At 33.8% G+C, this 21,582-nt stretch overlaps 1 protein-coding gene and 1 long non-coding RNA gene across 4 annotated transcripts in view; both read right to left on the bottom strand.

Moving 5' to 3' along the window:
• Positions 1–1,233: 1,233 nt before the first annotated feature.
• Positions 1,234–9,633, bottom strand: LOC134715283 (uncharacterized). Its single transcript, XM_063577383.1, has 2 exons — positions 8,247–9,633; positions 1,234–1,668 (listed from the first exon to the last, which is right to left on the bottom strand). Exons 1-2 carry the CDS (start codon positions 8,472–8,474, stop codon positions 1,516–1,518), a joined length of 381 nt encoding a protein of 126 aa, XP_063433453.1. The 5' UTR covers positions 8,475–9,633; the 3' UTR covers positions 1,234–1,515.
• A 474-nt stretch (positions 9,634–10,107) lies between these two features.
• The window catches only part of LOC134715281 (uncharacterized), an 88,562-nt gene continuing 77,087 nt past the window's right edge, over positions 10,108–21,582 (bottom strand). For all 3 annotated transcript variants that reach the window (XR_010106648.1, XR_010106647.1, XR_010106646.1), the window contains exons 2-3: positions 17,271–17,410; positions 10,108–11,622 (exon numbers count right to left, since the gene is read on the bottom strand). This is a non-coding gene — a long non-coding RNA (uncharacterized LOC134715281). The remainder of the gene's footprint in view (positions 11,623–17,270; positions 17,411–21,582) is intronic.

The raw sequence follows: 21,582 nt of genomic DNA, 5'->3' as shown, positions 1-21,582 counted from the left end.
GAAAATTTCAGGGCAGATAGATCTTGACCTGATTAACAATTTTACCCATGTCAGATTTGCTCTAAATGCTTTGGTTTTTGAGTTATAAGCCAAAAATTGCATTTTACCCCTATGTTCTATTTTTAGCCATGGCGGCCATGTTTTTTGATGAAATGGGAATTAAAACACAAACTGTATTCTAGATACCCTAGGAATCAATCAGATGAAGTTTGGTTGGAATTGGTTCAGTAGTTTCAGAGGAGAAGACTTTTTGTAAAAGTTAACGACGACGGACGCCAAGTGATGGGAAAGAGCTAAAAGTGACGGTTACATAGGAGAACCTACAATCTCCAAATACTTTGTGGCATGAACACACGAACCACAAGCTTATACGATGGAATATGATAATAGCTGGTGGTATCGATGGGTTCAGTCGTTTGATTACTTTTCTTGAGTGTGTTGACAGGAACATATATATGTGTTAGTGTTAGTGATCCAACTAGACGGCGTTAACTACAACATGTACAAACATGTTGTTCCTTGTGAGCCAAGGCTCCGTGTTGAAGGCCGTACATTGACCTTTAATAGTTTATATTTATAAATTGTTATTTGGATGGAGAAATGTCTCATTGGCACTCACACCACATCTTCCTATATCTATGTACTTAAAAACTGTTTCCCCAACATATTTATTCTGTGCCATTCAAGACAAGAAAAAAATATATCAATGATAGTTTATTGATCAAGACGAGGCTTTTAAAATACGGATATAATATCATATACAGACATAAAACATAATTATCCAAATGTTACTGAATTTCACATTATTTTGAATATACAAATTAAAACATTACCCAATTGACAACTACAAATATATATAAATAAACAAAAAAATAGATAATTATAGACAAAACAAATGACTACAGATCATATATACACACATAAGGTTGCATGAGACTGACAGATAAGTCAAATGGTAACACAATTCTCATCACCACATTTATTAGTTTGCATTTGGAGTGTCCAAAAGACGACAGGTGACAAGCCTTCAAACTTGGGCGCCTCAAAGCCTCATTCACCATGTGAACCACAATGTTTATGAATGTCTCTTCTTTTCGGCACTCTGGGTAAAAGTGGTTAACATATTTCCTTACGGCTAACTTAGCCCATGGGCACACTTCCCTTTTTGCATTTATCCCGCCCCTGTTCCAATTGTACATATTTCTTAAGATTTTCTTGCCTGAAAAGGTGTGGCATTGATATAGACGCAAAGTTACCGGAGGAATGGGCTCTGTCTTTCAGAATGGTAAGTCTATCACCTGAAATGATCATTTCTTCGGGGGTTGGTGTTTTCTTCATCTGTGTCATTGTCACTAGCAACAGCCAGAAGTCCTGGTGTTGCCTGCCTCTGTGTTGTTAAATACCATTCTAGACTATCCTACTTGGCGTGCAGTTTGTGTTGTTCGGTTTCAATGGCTTTTAGACGCTTCTCAAAGTTTGTCATCATGGTGAATAGTCTGTATTGGCCGGAAATCATCAGGTCAAACAGTCGTTATATCCGGTGGTTATCCGGGAATATGTTGTTGGTGCTGGTGGTTGAGAGGTCAATATTTCAGGAGCTGGGGGTGGCTGCTCCTCATCTAATGACGGAGGACTCCCTGTCAAAATCACATTTCCAGGTGTTGATTTCTGAAAATGAAACAAAAGTTTTACTGAAATGACTGTTTTAAGTGTTTATATATTTTTTTAACGGTTATACAATTCAAAATACTGTAATAATTTGACAAGGGCTGTGAGAATGTGGTGTACAGGTGCCGAAACTGGCGATAGTCCGGTGGTCTGAGACCAGTAGAATTTGTGCAGACCAGTAGATTTTGTCAGCTGGTGGTCTGGCGGACCAGTAGAAATTTGTCGATAAAAATCAGTGATTGCATCGTTATCTCAGTAACAAACAAATTAACCTGCTAAATCATATTACCCAGTACTGGTGGGTATTAAGTATTCCAATTAATCAAGTTAATTTATAATATCTCGGGTGAGCGTCCTTCACAACAACACAAAATGTCGAAAATTCTGAAAGGAGATATTATATAAATTGCCAGGAAAAATATTTAAAGCGACATTCAATATAGGAAGCACAGAATTAAGTTTATGAAATCGACAAAAGGAAACGTTCCTTTAAAAATCTTGGGAACAAGATATAGCATCTTTTGAACCAATCCCGGCTATTGAAATGGGGAACATTTCTGGACAGCGCTTTAGACGACCCAGCTAGGCATCCTATGGTCGTCATGAAGATTTTGATGAAGTGGAAGACAATGTTGACATTTTTTCTGTCCTTGATCCTTATTTTGATAAAAGAAAATCATCGAGATTACCAAAACCTTTATTAAAATCGGAAATGCAAGACTCTCTTTTTTCTTGTTTTACATATGAAAATAAAAGTAAACATTTATCATTAATATTATTGTTTGCAAGTGACTGTCATTATGGCTGGACTAGTAAAGTTGGGGCCGGGCCAGTAGACTTTCAGTCCACTGGTCCGACTGGCCAGTACACAAAAACGCTTAAATTCGAGCCCTGGTGGTCTATATACTTTTTTGTTTTGTTCTTTGACACCATCTAGACTTGCCCAAGTACATGTTAATAATGAAAGTCTTGAAACAAAATTAAATATCCTATATATGACTTAAATTTGATTTTTTTCATACTTTTATCAAGGTTTATGGACAATTTTCTGAACTTAAAAAGAATATATAAAAAAGAAATATTTTAAGATCTTTATCTTATATATATTAAAACAATTGTCCACACATTATTTGCGACTTTTTGTCAGGCTCCTTTTTCTTATATCACATTTGTAACTTTCAGTCCGTTTACTGTTAGTGATATCATGCTGGTATCAAATTGAGTTATGGTTATCAGCTGGTTATTGGTGGCGAGTTCTCAGAACAAAATCGTTGAAGCATCTCCAATGTTCTAAACTGTGTTATTTAAATAATTAACCGATTTTTTTCTCAGGTTCTGCAATAATAATAAAAAAAGCTCTCATTAATTTGGACACATGTTTATTATGTTATATTATGTATGACCTCATGTTACACATGTATCTGTGTTTGAGTGTTTTAATAAAAAAAATCTTGACACTTCTCCTTTGTTACAATTTATATTGTAATAAAGAAGAATGAAACCAGCATGTATACAGAGAGAAAAATACATAGCAAAATCCGTATCATATGTTGTATCATCCCGAGACATCAATATCAGCCCAAGGTCCTTTTAAGGCCCGAGGGATGATATTGCCGACGAGGGTGATACGGCATGTGATATGGATTTTGCAATGTATTATACGCTTTATCATATATTTCAACAGAAGAGTATTATATTATATGAACTGATCCATAGCACTGGGTTACCTTCAGTTCTACGTTTGTCTTGTTTCAAAGGCCTTAAAAGAACTGCTCAATTACAAGTTATCCGAAGCACCTTACAATTTGCACGCTGTTGTTTAAAAAAAATATTTTATTATTGTATTTATTTGTGTGTTTTGTACTTTTTATAGTTGCATTTAGTGTGCCAAAAATATGAAAACTTGACGTTCGTGACGTCACATACAATATAGAAAACTATATAAAGTAGGTGTGATAAAGGGTAGGGGTGTGATAAAGGGTGTGCATCAAAGTTGTGCGATATGGATTAAACAGTAGGATATTTATCACATATGCAAAACTACTGTATTTACTTCTAAACATATGATAAATGAATTTATGCTGCAGTCAGGTGTTCTACTAAACAGATACAGCCCTACAAATATTGCTATGCTGTATCTGTATACTATAGAGATATCGCTTTAAAGCTCAACCAACTGCCGGACTGAGTATTGTTTGAACCTGTGTGACCTCAGAATGTGTATTCCAGTTGCATTCCAATGACCATGACAATTGTATGACATTATCGATTTCAAAACTTCAATGTGTATCTTTGTGTTACAAAATCAACATTGTCAATTTCAGCATGCATGTTCAGTGAATGTCAAATCTGAAGCTAGGACAACTTGTATACTTCTGTTTCCAATTTGACAATGTTTGAAATCAGTTGTTATGTTAAATAAGATAATTATTCACCTTGAGCGATGTAATATTGTTGACCACTGAGATTCTCTTTTGTGAACCCGTCTTCAGCGTAATGTGTGATTTTGATATTACTACGTGGGCCTCAAGGGATTTCAAATAGAAAATAAATGCTAACTAGTATCTCAATTGTTTGTAAAACAATTGAAAGGTCTTTCCTGTAAAAGTGATGTTTTCGTAATGTTCTTTGTACGACCTTTCGTTTGATATACGACAAACATACCTTCTGAAACTTTTCCCTTTTTACACTTAATGACCTCATCCGCCTACATTTTTGAGATCGGAAGTATGATATATGTAACACAGGGTAGATGAGCTTTCATTTGACATGCGACAATGCCATGTTCTAAAAAGGATGATTTTTGCACTTAATAACCCCATCCAACCAATTTTTGGAGGATGGGAATTTGATATTTCAAATGTACACATCATGACCTTTCATTTGATATACAACAACCCTATCGTAAAAGAAAATGTATTTTTTGCACTCAATGACCCTATCCAACCAATTTTTGTGGGTCGTCAATTTGAAATTTGAAATGTACGCTTTATGTTCTTTCATTTGATATGCGACAACCTGACCATCTGAGAAATTTGAATTTTTTGCACTAAATGACCCCACCCTTCCACCTGGGATGAAAAAGAGGTTTAAAATGTTCATTTTTAAGTAGAGTGTATTGAGACCTTCAATTTGATATATCAGATGACCCCATTTGATAAAGTGCAAAAAATGATGCAATATCAACTAATATATAAATAGAAGTTATGAAACTTGCAAAGTCAATGCAAAACTTGACAATTTCAAATTGATTTTTTGGTGTTTTTTTCCATGGAATGTTTTTGGTATTTTGTCAAACATATAACTATGTTAACCTCTTCAATTTCTAAAACATTTTAAGTAGTAGGCTCTTGTTGAATCAGAAATACATGCCTCCGCTCGCAAAACTTCAAACTGAATTATCTCTAAAACGACAATAGATATCTCAAATCTGTTAAATGATAAATGATCTACAGTTGAAGGACAACATTATAGAAAAAGAATTGGGACAATTTCAAAGTTCACCAAGGTCACAATTTATCATCAAACATATGATGCAATACCAAACTTAAGAACCGGAAGTCGTAGAGACATGGAACTAGCGCCATTCAACTCAGGACCACTTAACCTTTTAAATATCACAAGGTCAAGGTCATTGTATACTGTGAAGGTCAAGGTGAAATTTCATCATGACCTGACATTGACCTCAAATTGAAGGTCTTGAACTACTGATCATCTTTTAAGTTTATAGTAGGTTGATATCTGTTAACTTTAAAAAGATATACACACAATACTATACTTTTAAGAATCATCCAGTCGTAACTTTTGAACAGACGGTCGGACTCTTTTGAGCTCAGTGTATAAAATGTAGAGCTCGTCGAGAGGAACATTTTATACGCTGTTAGTATGCAGCAAACTCTTATCGTTTTCTTAATATGGAAGCTTAAAATTGCAGCGTAATTTTTTTTTGCACTCGGTGACCTTTGACCTTGGGTGCATAGTAAAGGTCACATGAATTACAGATTATTGGTGAAGGTCCCAAGTCTCTACGACTTCTGGTTCTCGAAATACAATTTTTCTAAAATTATGTACAATTTTTCAAGGGGAATAACTCCTTATAAGGATTAATTACAAAATAATTGTACATGTTCATTAACATTGTCATCTGTTCTTGTACATGTTGCTGTTTTCAAATCGATTCTAGCTTGAATACTTTTTGAGAAAAATGTAAAAGAAAGAAATTGATTCAAGGGGACATAACTCTCATAAGGGATGATGAAATCCTTAGCAGCCTCATATGGTAACATATCATGATAAGATCTAGCTATTGTCCAAATAAGGTCATGATATCTTTTAAAACATTTAAGGGGGGCCATGTTGAAAAAAATCAACAAAAGGGAGATAACTTCTTAAGGGGAAGGTGAAATTCTACAAAAGTTCATCTGGTAAAAGTTCATGTTGAGGTCTATTGATGGTTTAATTTTGGTATTGATAACTCCAATAGAAGCGGTAGGAGGGCGAGCCAAACAAATGCTGGAAGAAAAAAAAGAAAAAAAAACATTAGAAAAACAATAAGGTCTTTCCTCACGGAGAGGAAAGACCTTAAATATGTTTTAGGTTATATCGCTAAAAGCTCGCATGCACCTTATTTCCTAGCCTCGTACAAATACAGCTGATATTTAAAGACACTAAACAGTTATTGTCTATCAATCCGAGTGTATGCAGATCTATGCATGCTTGTAAAATTATAACCCAAAAAAATCAGTGGTTACATTCCGTGGATCTAAGATTTCTACATTTACCTCCCAAGTAGGAGAGATTGATTATGGGGAGGAACTGAATTATTCGGATAATTAAAAATAAAATAATTGAAGTTGCCATATAACAGCTGTCAAAACATATTAATGACAAAAGAAATTATGACGTCGTTAAATCTTGACTTGAACTTCAAACATGATTATGTGATTGTAAAAGTACATACTCTGTGCCATACACAGATTTCTTTAAAGCATCCGTGTTGCTCATTGTAGAAGGTCGTACGTTGACCTCTTGTTATCACTTTTATTCATTTGATCTATGGTGGAGGGTTGTCTTATTATCAAACATACAATAACTTTTGATCTTCATACATGTATATACTTAAGCACGTAAAGAGACTAGGCCGTCTTTGGAATCAATTGTTATTTATAAGTCCTTAGTTTAATCAAGGCACAAGGACATCAACAGTCAAAGCCAGAAGAGTGAACTTTAATCTTAAATTTATTCTATTAATAAATGAATGCTCCCGGCTTGTATGTCATATGAAGTTTTGGTGTAATAAGCATTGTGCATAAGTTTCAAAACATTTGGTCACGGCAAACTTAAATTGGAGAACGGAAACCGAAATTCAGTTTGAACAGTTAGTGACAACAACAAAATGTTGTAATAAGCATTTGTATAAGTTTCATAACATTTGGTTGAAGCAAACCTAAGATAGAGAAAGGAAACCAACTTTTGGACCAACTTGGGTAAAATAGTATGCCTCATCCCTACGGCCATACATGTCAAGTGACATGATATTCGCGTGTAATACACATGCTAGATCAAGAGATTAACAAATTTAATTAGCGTGAATTTAAAAAAAGTTAAAATATAAATAAAATTGAGAATGGAAATGGGGAATGTGTCAAAAAGACAACAACCCGACCGTAGAAAAAAACTACAGCAGAAGGTCACCAACAGGTCTTAAATGTAGCGAGAAATTCCGCACCATGAAGACGTCCTTCAGCTGGCCCCTAAACAAATATATACTAGTTCAGTGATAATGAACGCCATACTAATTTCCAAATTGTACACAAGAAACTAAAATTAAAACAATTCAAGACTAACAAAGGCCAGAGGCTCCTGACTTGGGACAGGCCCAAATATGCGGCGGGGTTAAACATATTTGTGAGATCTCAACCCTCCCCCTATACCTCTAGCCAATGTGGAAAAGTAAACGCATAACAATAAAGTTTTTGTTTCAATTACAATTGATTTTTTTTATATTAATTTGATAGTTAAGTTATTTTAATCTGCTATTTGTATTTATATCTAATAAACCTGCATATCTTTTTTAATATAAGTCAGACCGTACGTGTATGGTCCGACCATTTGAGTATTTTGAACAGTTATAACACATTGGTCACTATTTTTTCTCCATTCAGTTGATTGACATTTTGTCACCTTTGGCTTTCTATACGACAAGGATTTTGCTTATTGTTAAAGTCTTTAGTTTGCCCCATTTTTAAGTTCAAGCATAATTGATAATATGTAGACAGTTTCACCGCACACATCATTTTTACAGTTCATCTGTTCTTTTATTACTCAGTAAAGAGGGAGGGTAGGAGGGGTCCTGATCCCGAAACCCCGGGCTTAAAAAACCCAAGTTCCGAGGTCCCGACTAAATAAATTTTAATCCCTAAATCCTGAAATTCGAAAAAAAGAAATTCCTGATCCCAAAAGAGTCAATCCCGAAATCCTGAGCTTAAAAAGACCTGATCCTGAAGTCCTGATAAAGGTCATAATTTTTCAAAGTTAAAGTTCAAATTAAAGTTCAATTTGTGAAAGAAAAAACTAACCTTCTTTTGCTGTTTGTTGGTGTTCTTCCTTCGCCTTGCTGGTATACGTAGGGTTGGTATTTTGTCAGATTGTCTCTTGGATGAGGACCTAGGTGGTGGAGTTGGAGGACTAGGTGGTGGAGTTGGTGATGGAGCTGGTGTTGGTGATCTGTTGTCTTCTGAAATCTCTCTGTCAAGTTTTTTTGCCATCATGTCCATCTCTGTCCCACTGGCTAAAACAACTGCCATTGCAACTTGCTTCTTTGACCCATACTGTACCTCGTACAACCCCAAGTGGATTATCTAAAATTGAAGAGTCATACATTCAATTGTTTTATTAAACAGTGTCTATTTCTTAGATCCAAATCAATCAATTCTCCAATGTTTTTGTTTCATGGTCAAAATTTTAGTTTCAAATTCTACTCTATTATACAGGAATTATAATTCAAAAAATGTTTTACAAGTTTAAAAATCAAATATAACAAAACAAAGTTATACTGCGATACGTGTGTTGTAAATGGTAATTTCTTACACATGATTTTATCAGAGACATATAATACAAAATATTATTGTTTATCTGAAAAGTCAAAACGTAGCTGTAGTTCTATGACAATGTAACTGTTGTTTAAAGGTAGCAACGGCCTTTACCTTTTATTATAACTATTAGTTTCTTTAAGACCGTAAATTAAGCAGTCCCTATTAATACTCAACAATGGAAATCCTGTGAGATTTGAATTGTATTTGAGTGTCATTTAGGGGCTATTTATAGCTATACAGCTATATGCAGTCATTGATGAAGGCCGTTCGGTAGTTGTTAATTTATGTGTCATTTTGGTCTCTTGTGGAGAGTTGTCTCATTGGAATCAAACCACATCTTTTTTTCACAATGTAATACAATTCAAAGGAGAAAAATGTTATCTTTAAGATTAAGGCAGGGGCGTATCCAGAACCTCGATTCCCCTAGGGGGCACCATGAAACTAAAATTTATATATTGTTTTTAGAGATGTATACATGTAAATGTGAGTGATTTTTATTTTGTTGTTTGTTGTTTTTGAGTTGTTGATTATTAACCAAAAAATAATTCTTCTGAATAAAATTGAGAATGAAATAAAATTGTTTACATCTTTCAAAAAATATATGTGAATAATTTTAAAATTCTATGATTAAGCCTATACATTTACAAGTTAATGCTGCGATTATATTGAAAGTAACATTAAGCATATACACCAATAAGTATCGATGGTAGAAGGACACGTCATCATAAACATAGCATGATTAATATTAAAATTACAATTCTTTATTATCAATGATTATAATAACAGATAGTTGAAATACCAAGCAAAAACATAGCTTGTTTTTTTTTAAATTTATCTGTTGAATTTGGTCTCTTGTAAAGAGTTGTTTGGAACATTGCCAATCATACCATATCTGTTTAAGTTGTATATTTAAAGCTTCTGGTCCGAGACCACCATTGTCGTCCCTTGATTAGTCCCTAGTGTTGACAGTGGGTTACTTGCCATTAATTTTTATACCCCTTCCAAATTTATTTCTCCATGTTCAATGCCTCAAATTGCAAGTAGGGGGATGAAATTACACTGTAAAAAAATTTGGGTCCAGAATTTTAAAGGAAAGTAGTGATTTGGTCCAGCTGAAAAAGGTTGAAAATGAGCACTTCGGAAGCTGTCTAAAGATTTCAAGACGCCCTAAACACAAAATTGTCCATATTTTGAGTGAGAGGCGATGAAGTTTTATAATTTGTCCCAAAAGTAGTACAACACACTGTAAAAGTTTCTTTGAGAAAGCGCAGGTGGGATTTTTTTTATTTTCATTTATGTTCTAAAAGAAATGCACTACGAATTAATTGTGTTCTCGTACCTACTTCCTGACTCATGTAAAACTCGCAATAGACATGGATCGATAAACTTCTGCCCACTTGTATACCCGTGGGCAATTGTCCACGGCAACGGGCATGTAGACAGGAAGTAACCACTCAGTACCCACACCCACAGTGGGCACGCGGAAAAAGCAAAATCCATGTGAACTGTAGTGTAATTACCCTTGAAAGGCAAGCAAATAATGTTTTTATCAGTTTTTCTAAATGCTTTCAGATATTGCACTGATTTTTCCCATGTGAGTTAACAATGATGAGATACAGATTAAGTTTAAGTTATGTTCTGCATTGCTTATCTTTGCCGAAATTACGGGCTTGAACTTTGATAACTTGTTGAAAATCACAGTTATACAGATTTTTTTCCCCAAACTCTTTCAGATGTAGAGCTAAGTTTTAATATGCGAGACTACCAACATGTTCGTGTCTACCTGTGTTATTGAAATTGCAGATTTTTCAACTTTATGAGACGGGTCATTCGTGTCGTTTCGACACATCTAGTTTAAACAATATAAGATAGAAACTTTCACGTGATTAAATAATGGAAAATAATAAAGATCCCCAAACTTTAAACTTATTACCAGTAATTTAAAATCAATCATCTGCAAATACAAGTTGTTGTCAAAGCAAACTGATACATGTTTCATGTTTCATATCTTCAAAATGCATCTGAATGTCTGAACAAATGAATTAGTTTTCAATCAATAAATTACATGTTTTTAGATTTTAGAATGCACATCATTATTAATTTCATAATCACAAAACACTTGCACTTATTTTCTGAAATATGACAGTACATCTATAAGTGTAAATTCCAACTTACAGTATAAAATCCTAAATCATCCATTCCTTGTCATAGATTTGTTATACATTATTTGTAAAATGAATGCAACTTTTTTAGGAACATACTGATTGAAATCTTTTGGTGGTCTGAACAAGCAAAAATGGCAGTATTCCTTTTCAATTTGTTGCCTACATGCAACTGGCTTAAGTTTTAATGGCTTTCATATATTTTCCAAACGAAAAATGAATTATACTTTTACATGTAAGTGGTTGATCTAGGTAATACATTAGTCTGATTGTCTAAAATATATCTAATGAATAAACAGGATTTTTCTTCTTCAAATAATCTCATTGCAATCAAAAAATAATGGTTGTCCATGGCAGCAATATGTATTACAAATAATTTCTAAAGTTAAAATCTTATAAAGACATGGTCCTGTTAAGAATTGCTCTTCTTGTGGTTGAAGCATAAAATTAATGAAGTTCATGTATGGATCAAACAAAACCAATAATTGTTGATGGCAGTCACGTTTGTTTTCGTATTGGTACAAAACTTGAAATTGTCACAAACGGATTAACAGATTACGCTTACCAAATATTTTCCCAACAAAAAGGTATTGATCTGCCAATAAATCTCTGAGCCCATTGTCGAAATACTTCTCCTTTATTGCTTGCATCAGTAGTCTGAAGAATTCTTATCTGGGGCCTCCATAATCTAAAGCCAACTATTTTTTGAAAACATAAAAATATTTATATGAAAGATCCATATTAAATATTTTCAAATTTGCCCTGAACAGGAGGTGCACATTTTCAATGTCTTCAGGACTACTTGGCACTGTTAAAAAATTCGAGAACTCCATGCTCAATGTCTTCGGCTTGCAGGTACTCATGAATAATCCTTTTGTGAACATTGGCTACATTTAAATTAGAAGAGGTTTGCAAAAATTCATAGATACGAAATTATGGAGTTTCCGATTTTCCAAATTAGGTATATTTATAAAACGTGACTGGTGAACGGATGTTTATCAGAAAAATTGGTTAACCTTCTCCAAGTTGAGTTTGCCTCAAACAAAGGAGTAGGTCCGGTAAGGACCGATTTTGGCCTCAAATTTCAGTTTTATCTGACGAAAGATTTTGACCACTTTTTAAACACTTAAGTGTCTATTTCATTTGATTCAATTATTTTTTGTGAAAGATTTTAACTCATTAAGTCATAAAAAATGATCCGATTCAAGCTTAAATATGAAAAACCTACCAAATATGCGAAAAAATGTCACTTTTCAGATAGTTTTTATCAAAAATGAAAGTGGCCGCATCCGTGTTCATCCTCAATCTTTATATATGTTATGTATTATCATCAAATACAACTTCCATTTAAATATTTTGGATGAACACGAATGCGGCCACTTTCGTTTTACACGGAAACCGTCTAAAATTTAACTAAAATGCTTGAATTTTGATGATTTCAGTAATTTAGCATGACTTAATGGTGCTAGTTCTCAATATATGTGCATTACATTGCCAAAAACAGCCAATATTTATGTAGCAGAACCATTCTACTATCCAATAAATAACTAAAAGTTTACATTTTCAGAATTTTGTAAAACTGCTATATTTTGGGGCCAAAAAGGGCTCTTACCGGACCTACTCCTTTTATCAAACTTATACACAATGCTTATATCATTTCTGCAAAAAAAACAAAAAAACCAGATATATTGTACAGTTTTTAAGATATCTTATAAATAAAATTATATGATATATCCTATAACCAAATATTAGTAAGATATCTCATGAATATCACTTAGGATATCTTATAAAGTTTCTATATAAGATATCTTATAAACAAGGGGCCTCGGTGATTGAGAAGTTTATTAAGTAGTTACTATGTAATCACTAGCCAGTCAACACTGATGTTGTGAGTTCGAACCTCGCTCGTGCAGGTACAGTCAACTCCAATCTTAATTGACTAGGAATGTCAGTTTTCCTATCGTAGGACGGTGGGTTATTTCTGGGCACTCGGGCTTCCTGGACCTCCACCGTTAGAAACTGGACGCTACGAAATCTCCCAAATGCAGTGCTTAAAAGTGGCGTTAAAACACCACAAAATCAAATCAAATCTTATAAACTACATATGATAACACCCAGTTTTTGGTGGGATTCGTGTTGCTTAGTCTTTAGTTTTCTATGTTGTGTCTGGTGTACTATTATTTGTCTTGGCTTTTTTTTTCTTTTTTTAGCCATGGAGATATCATTTTTTTTTTATCTATGAGCTTGACTGTCCCTTTTTCCTACTTAGTCCATCAGCTAGTTCTCAAAAGCCCTCTAGTTAAGGAGTTTGTGTTACACCCCAGGGTACCGCGATTTTTTTGGATAGAATTCAACTTCATTATCTTATTGATAAAATACAAGGTGTTAGACTAAAAAAAAAGTGTCCAACAGAGGTTTAAAATCGTCCCTTTCAATGGTCCCCTTATTTAGCAATCACAACTAAGTAATTTTTAATTAAATTTTTTGATATAAAGCGATTAAAAAAAAATAAAGTATAGGTGTAAATAACTAAAACAGATACAAAACTATCATATTTAATGTTACTCTGAAGATTTTTTGTTTTAAAAAAAGTTTTTGTTACATTACAAACAATCCGATTGTTTGAGTTAAAATGAAGGCATATTTTTCCTTTCATAAAGAAATTCGATATACATTTACCCGTTTTAGTAAATTAAACTTTAGAATTAATCATTATACAATGTTTCAATCATTTGCAGTATTGATATTTAGTCTAAAATATGAAATATTTGATAAAATATATGAACGTGCAAATACTCGTTAAATTACGGAAATCATCAAATTACCGTCTTTGATTCAGTATACAACATGTACAATGCATTCACACATAAGAATTATCAATTTGCAACTGAAAACACACATTTAAATGTCGATTTATGATGTTTTGGTGAGACAAATTATTTTATAAAGTGAATGTGTAACAAAATATTACTGAAAAAGTACAAATTAAGGTGGTTTTGTTTTGCGTTCAGAAAAGGTGCACTCTATCGAACTCAATAAAAGTGTGCTTGATTACATTTTGTGTTTTAGCTATGTAGTGATTGACTTAAGATTATTAAGTCATTCAATCGACAAACATCGCTTTGAATGAACGAAAAATAGTCAGTTATGATAATTGGCCATACTTTTTACGTTCTTAGGTTTAAATAAAGATTCTGATAAGCGTTGGTTGTTAAATGTACATGAAATTGTTATCAAAGGTACCAAAATTATAATTAAGTATGCCAGACGCGCGTTTCGTCTACATAAGACTCATCAGTGACGTTCATATCAAAATATTTGTAAAGCCAAACAAGTACAAAGTTGAAGAGCATTGAGAATCCAAAATTCCAAAAAGTTGTGCCAAATACGGCTAAGGTAGTCTATGTCTGGGATAAGAATATCCTTAGTTTTTCGAACAAATAAAAGTTTTATAAACAGGAAATTTATGTAAATGACCACATTATTGATATTCATGTCAACACAGATTGTTGACTACTAGACTGGTGATACCCTCGGGGACGAAACGTCCACCAGCAGTGGAAAGAGCTTCAATATCCTTAAAATTCGAGATTTGGTAGGAATTGGGTAACCCTGAAACAAAAAGAACTTTAAAAAACTCGTATGAAGCGAGACAACACTGATGTTATGAAACTGTTTCAGACACTGCAAAGCTAGCCAAATTCATTTAAAACATCTGAGCAGTTATATGGTTTGTTTTCGGGTACTGTTGCTTCTTCAAAATTAATGTGCAACCTTCTAAACGCTTATGAAAAGAGAAAATTTGCTTCAAAAATTTTCATTCATGAACGGCTTATACAAAGGTCAACCGATATCTTCAAAACAATTAAAAGATTATCATTGCTTACATTTTTAAAAAAGGAAATAAAAGACAAGCAGTTATTGGCTGATAAGAACAACAAAACATTGAGAGCAGATGAAAAAAAAATGTCGCCTGCTTGTCATAGCCCAGACAAGATAGTTGGTTGCGCAAAAGGCTCTCCAGTTTGAATTAGGTCCTCTTCCAATGTATCTTGCAAACTTTGATGGTACACATGTAATGAAAATTAAAATCTGTCCTAGGTTGTCTTTTAGAAAATGGTCATTCCTTAGGAAAGCATGTGGATATTTGATGGAATGGCAGTTATTCAACCCATTACTAGGATACCAAGCACTTTTTTTATTTGGCAATTGTTATTTTAAAAACCATCCTTTTAGTTTCGAAAAGAGGTTCCGCATTGGTTTTGTCACTGATTAGTATCCCAAAATATCCATAAAAAATTAAAACGGCAGGTCCTTGGGAGGGCAAATCATTACGATAAGTTCTAGACCATCACAATCGTGTTCTTGGGAATTGAAGAAATGTTTGTTAGTTGGGGAAAACAAAGTTGCTCTTGTTGAGTTCTTTGTTTCGGAAAAGAGTAAAAAATCCTATAGATTGACACTTGAATGTATTGATTTATTTGTATCACATGGAAGTATGTGCCACAAAATAAATGTTGGAAATGAAATAGCGTAGAATGGTTTTATCTTATAATCAAACAGGAAGAAGCCGATTACAAAATGTTTCTCAATGCAAAAATATGAAGCTGACAAAAGTTACGACTCCATTGTTATAAAACCTTATGACATTGATGTGGAAGTATTGGCTTACTATTTTGACAGTTGCATATCAATTCTTACATTGTTAGATTGGTGAGAATGTTTGTAGAAAACTGCCGGGATTTCACGGCAGTACAGGTTGTGATTCGGTAAGTGTTTTGTCTGGTAAAGGAAAAACAGCAAAGTATTCGGCTTTTTGACATGTTATGTGTTTTCGGAAGGTCTATTCCATCGTGGTGAAACCTTTGAAGAGGTTGACGAAGAGTTGGCAAAACACTCGAGAGGTTTTCGTGGTCTATATATGTCTACGAAATTTAAAAATATCGATGAATAAAGATCAGAACGTTTTGAAATGCAACCAAAAAAATATTTAATGTCATCTACTGCCCCCAACAAAAGATACAATGTTAAAGCACATTAAACCATCCAACTTTTAGACGAAGATTTGGAAATCTGCTCTTAAACACAACACTGGTCTGTTGCTAAACAACTACAGTTGGATTGTTTAGAACGATTTGATCAGTATCAATAGGCTAGACCAACCACCAGCGTTAGATGCTTAAATAATTATGAAGCGCTGTTCATGTAAAGCTGGCTGTGCCAACAACAGATGTTCATGTGTTCAACAAGGTTTATTTTAAACAGATACCTGTATGTAAATGCTCGAAAGCTTGTAGATATAAGGATTACCAAAACGTTGATATTGCTAACGATGACGACGAATATGATGGTAATGATGATAATGATAATTCGGTAGATGCAGGTGACCAAACTGATGATGATTCTATGGATTGACCTTCTGCGTGACCTTAAAATGTAGTGATTCGGTTGTTAAAAAAATAAAAAAGATAGAGATCTAGAAACCCTGACAGTTTTGTGTGTTTTAATATGTTAGTTATTTCATGAATATGATGTATAAATGTGACAGCATCGTGCATTTCTAGTTGCCTATGTTTGTGTCTGTCGTTGATTCTATGTTTTGTTTCTTACCTTTAAATGTTTTTTTTTCAACATCCTTAGCATCGTAGTTACATTATGCTCTATGTTTCAATATAAAAAATATACCATTTTATCAAGAAAATTAGTACTTTTGCTTCTTTTCATTCAAAATCATGAATTTTGGAAATTACCCTCCCCCTTTTTTCTTGGTCCTCTACGATTTAAAGATTAATTGATAATTAGCCTGCGTTTTAATAAGATATGATTTGTTCCATTTAATAAAAAGAATAGTACTTAATTATTGGTTATTTTTACATTTTTCTGTAAATATGTGCAAAACAAAATTTTTGATATACCCTTAAATAAGTCCCCTTTTAACCCCTTTTGGACACTTTTTCAAGAGTCTAACACCTCTTAAAATATTCTTCATATATTACTCTTTAAATTTATATAGAAAAATTGCGGTACCCTGGGGTGTAACACAGAATTGAAATTTTGCCCTACCAGCTGATGGACTAACTGAGAAATATCAAGTGAAGCTTACTTCATTGTAAACCTCCCGTGTTAATCACTAATCTGAGAGTGATCTGATTTCATCAATAGAAGTCTGGAAAAGGCTAAATCTGTCTATCAGAATGAAATTTGTGTCCAACTGGGTTACATCCTCTATTTCGAGGGCTCTCCCTATGAACATTTCCTCTTGATCTAAAGTGCAGATGCTCCATGATATTAAAGAAACCGATGGAGAAATATGACAAAAACATTAATGAAATAAGCAAAGAGTTACCAAAAGTGCTTGATGCTACCCTCCGCTGCTATGATGGTGATTGCACCCAGTGTACTGAATATTCCATTGTCTGCAAAGGTGATGATGCACTCAACTGGTGGAGTCGTTCACATTACTTGTCAACATACCAGATCACTTCCCTGCAAATGGATAAAACAGACAAATTTTTACTTCAAGAAATCCTGAAAATGAAATTAACTACCGCAGCTATTGAAAGCATGAAAAATGAAGGAGTTCATAGAGCACTGAGTGTTAATTTGCCCAAAAATGTAATTTACTCCAAAAATATGGAAGGACGACTTGCTTCAGGAGTACATAGAAACAACAACATGTACGAATTTAGGAGTAGAACTTTCAGAACGAAGTAAACGTTACCTCAAGAAAATGAACACCGACTTTAAATACAACCAAGATTACATACTAAGACCAGAAGTTCAAAAAAGGAGATTACAGCAGAATGCAGAAAAGCTGGCAGAGCACAAGACATCGAGATAAATGAACAAAAAGCATGACTATTAATGCAAAGGTCAACTAGATCCACAGCCTGCCTTACAGTTCCAAGACCATGACAGCTTCTGCAAACCAAAGCTTTCAAGACCTGCTGCAGACTGAGATACCAGAGCCACCAGCAAACAGAATAATAAAAGGTCCTTTTCAGGGCCACCCAAATATCAAAACTAGAGGCTCTCAAGAGCCTGTGTTGCTCACCTGTATTTACTGATGCCGGCCATCTTGGTTGGAAGGCGGGGTCATTAGACACTTTTTTTTTAAATAGATACCCTAGTATTATGATTGTGGCCAAGTTTGGTTAAATTTGGCCAAGTAGTTTTAGAGAAGAAGATTTTTATACAAAGTTACAAAAATGACAAAAAGTTGTTCAATATTGACTATAAAGGGCAACAACTCCTTAAGGGGTCCTCTAACAATTTTGATCATGACTTATTTGTAGATCTTACTTTGCTGGACATTATTGCTGTTTAAAGTTTATCTCTATCTATAATAGTATTCAAGATAATAACCAAAAACTGCAAAATTTCCTGAAAATTACACCAATTTAAGGGCAGCAACCCAACAGCAAGTTGTCGGATTCATCTGAAAATTTGTGAGGGGATAGATCTTATTTGCCCTAAATGTCTTAGTTTTAAAGATATAAAGCACAAGAGTGCACACACTGAAATGTCTCGCCTTCTTTACTAATCCTTGATACTATCTTGATAGACCTAAATGTAAAGCTTTATTACAACTGTCACATAAACTCAACAATAACCAAGAAAATGAAACATTGATCAATGAACAATGAAAATGAGGTCAAGGTCAGATGAACCATGCCAGGTAGACATGTACAGCTAACAATTCTTCAATACAACAAATATAGTTGACTTATTGCTTATAAATAAGGTAAAACCGACCAAAACACAAACACTTAAAACTTAGCAATGGACCATGAAAATGAGGTCAAGGTCAAATAAAACCTGTGTAACCGACATATAGATCATAAAATATTTCCATACACCAAATATAGTTGACCTAATGTATAAAGTATTAAAAAAATAGACCAAAACTAAAAAACTTAACTTTAACCACTGAACCATGAAAATGAGGTCAAGGTCAAATGACACCTGTCAGCTAGACATGCACACCTTACAATCATTCCATACACCAATTATAGTAGACCTATTGCATATAGTATAAGAAAAAGACCAAAACAGAAAAACTTAACTATAACCACTGAACCATGAAAATGAGGTCAAGGTCAGATGATACCCGCCAGTTGGACATGTACACCTTACAGTCCTTCCATACACTGAATATACTAGACCTTTTGCTTATAGTATCTGAGATATGGACTTGACCACGAAAACTTAAACTTGTTCACTGATCCATGAAATGAGGTAAAGGTCAAGTGAAAACCATCTGACAGGTATGAGGACCTTGCAAGGTACGCACATACCAAATATAGTTATCCAATTACTTATAATAAGAGAGAATTTAACATTACAAAAAATCTGAACTTTTTTTTTCAAGTAGTCACTGAACCATGAAAATGAGGTCAAGGACATTGGACATGTGACTGACAGAAAGTTTGTAACATGAGGCATCTATATGAAGCATCCAGGTCTTCTACCTTCTAAAATATAAAGTTTTTAAGAAGCGAGCTTACACCGCTGCCGCCGCCGGATCACTATCCCTATGTTGAGCTTTCTGCAACAAAAGTTGCAGGCTCGACAAAAAACTGCATTTTACCACTATGTTCTAATTTAAGCCATGTCAGCCATTTTGTTTGGTAGGTGGGGTCATCGGACACATTTTTAAAATTATAAACCACTATGATAATTGTGGCCAAGTTTGGTTAAATTTGGCCAAGTAGTTTTAGAGAAGAAGATTTTTAAACAAGTTACAAAAAATGATGAAAAGTTGTTAAAAATTTACTATAAAGGGCAATAGCTCCTTTAGGGGTTGACTGACAATTTTGGTCATGTTGATTTATTTGTAGGTCTTACCTGATCAACAATTTTACCCCATGTCAGATTTGCTCTAAATGCTTTGGTTTCAAAGATATAAGCCAAAACAACATTTTACCCCTGTGTTCTATTTTTAGCCATGGCGGCCATTATGGTTGGATGGCCAGGTCATCAGACACATTTTTTAAACTAGATACCCCAAGGATGATTGGGGCCAAGTTTTGTTGAATTTGGCCCATTAGTTTCAGAGGACTACGGACGCCAAGTGATGAGAAAAGCTCACTTGACCTTTCAGGTCAGGTGAGCTAAAAAGAATCTAAAGTTGCTGTACATAAGGTTCCAAATTTCTTTTCCTTTTCCCCCCATTCTGATAACAAAATATATTTTTTTGTCCGACCCAGAGAAAAAAAGAAGTAAAATAAAAATATAGAAGTTCCTGATAAATATTTTACCCAAATTATTATTGTTCATTTTCAACTCCACTCTGCATGGAGGGAGCGGATCTGTGTGACCTAAGCAGGAACTGATTGAAACCATGAGGTTCCAACAACAGATGTTCAACAGTAATCCATTTTGAATTGTGGCACAGGAGCGAAACATCATCAGTTTTATCAATAATAATATTCTGATGATGCACCATGTAGGCAAGCCCGGGCACATGCATTTGTCTCCACCCTCTGCCGGCCTGGCATCTGGAAATTTACAATTAATAACTCCATATTTGCCATTAGGTGTACACAAACCTGTCCAAATTTGACACTGCCCATTATAGCCAGGGGCAGAGCTTTCTGTTAATTTCTGACTATATAATTATTTCAATTTCTGACTATATAATTATTTCAAATAAAATGAATCCATTTTGAAGATGTGATGTTTTGTAAGACAATGGAGTAGTAATATATTATTAAAATATAAAAAGGGTCCAATATTATTGACAGAAAGGGCTAAAACAGGGGTCAAAGGGCCTTTAGTGCATCAATATGGTAAAAAATGCCTTAAATTGCATAATATTACCAGTCTTAAGATTAAAATTGAATAAAATTACAATAAACCAATAAAATTTATCATTTGATGCAACTTTCTGCCAAAAAAGATGGCCCTTTCTTCATTTTCAAGAATTTGGGTATCAGCCTCTTAGGCCACAAACCACAATTAATTCCTCTATTAGTTCTTTATAACTTTTTGTCCCATTAAAAAAAATGCACCATGCACTTTTGTCCAATCTTTTGTGTGTGTAATGTATAGTACCTGTCCAAAAGTATATATATCCAAAATTCAGAAAGATCGAAGCAATCACTTTTACAAATTTAGCCAATACACATCCCTAACCCTATTGACAAGTCAAGAGATGTTCTGAAAACTGTAAATATTACCTTTTTGCACTTCGCCTAATCACTCTTTCCGTATCAAATTCAGTTAAAATACAACACCTAAAAGTTTATTTCACCTCTCTTCTTTCATTTCCAACCCATAAAAACTAAATAATCAATGAGTTAGGCAAAGAAAAAAAATTAAGAAAGAATACATTTTAATTAAAGGGAACTATATTCGTGGACAATGAAAAATATGGTCATTAATTGTGGTCTTGGGCCTATTAGACCCTTATTCTTCAATAAAATGCCAAAAAATTGAGCATGCATTAAGTTTATTCTATATCGAACCAGCATACAAAATTTCAAATCAATCCGACAAGTTTTATGGTAGTCCTGATTCTTTTAATAACACTACCCTCATGTTAATAAATACAGGAATATTATGGCATGAAATTTACAAAACATGTAATAATCAAAGTTTAATAACTTTCATGTTAAACAAGATATTTTAAAAAAGTTATCACAAACATGACATTT

The sequence above is a fragment of the Mytilus trossulus genome, chromosome 4 (assembly GCF_036588685.1).
Source record: "Mytilus trossulus isolate FHL-02 chromosome 4, PNRI_Mtr1.1.1.hap1, whole genome shotgun sequence".
Lineage (NCBI taxonomy): Eukaryota > Metazoa > Mollusca > Bivalvia > Mytilida > Mytilidae > Mytilus > Mytilus trossulus.
Note: the sequence above shows the minus strand (reverse complement) of the source record. Positions and strands in the feature narration are given on the sequence as shown.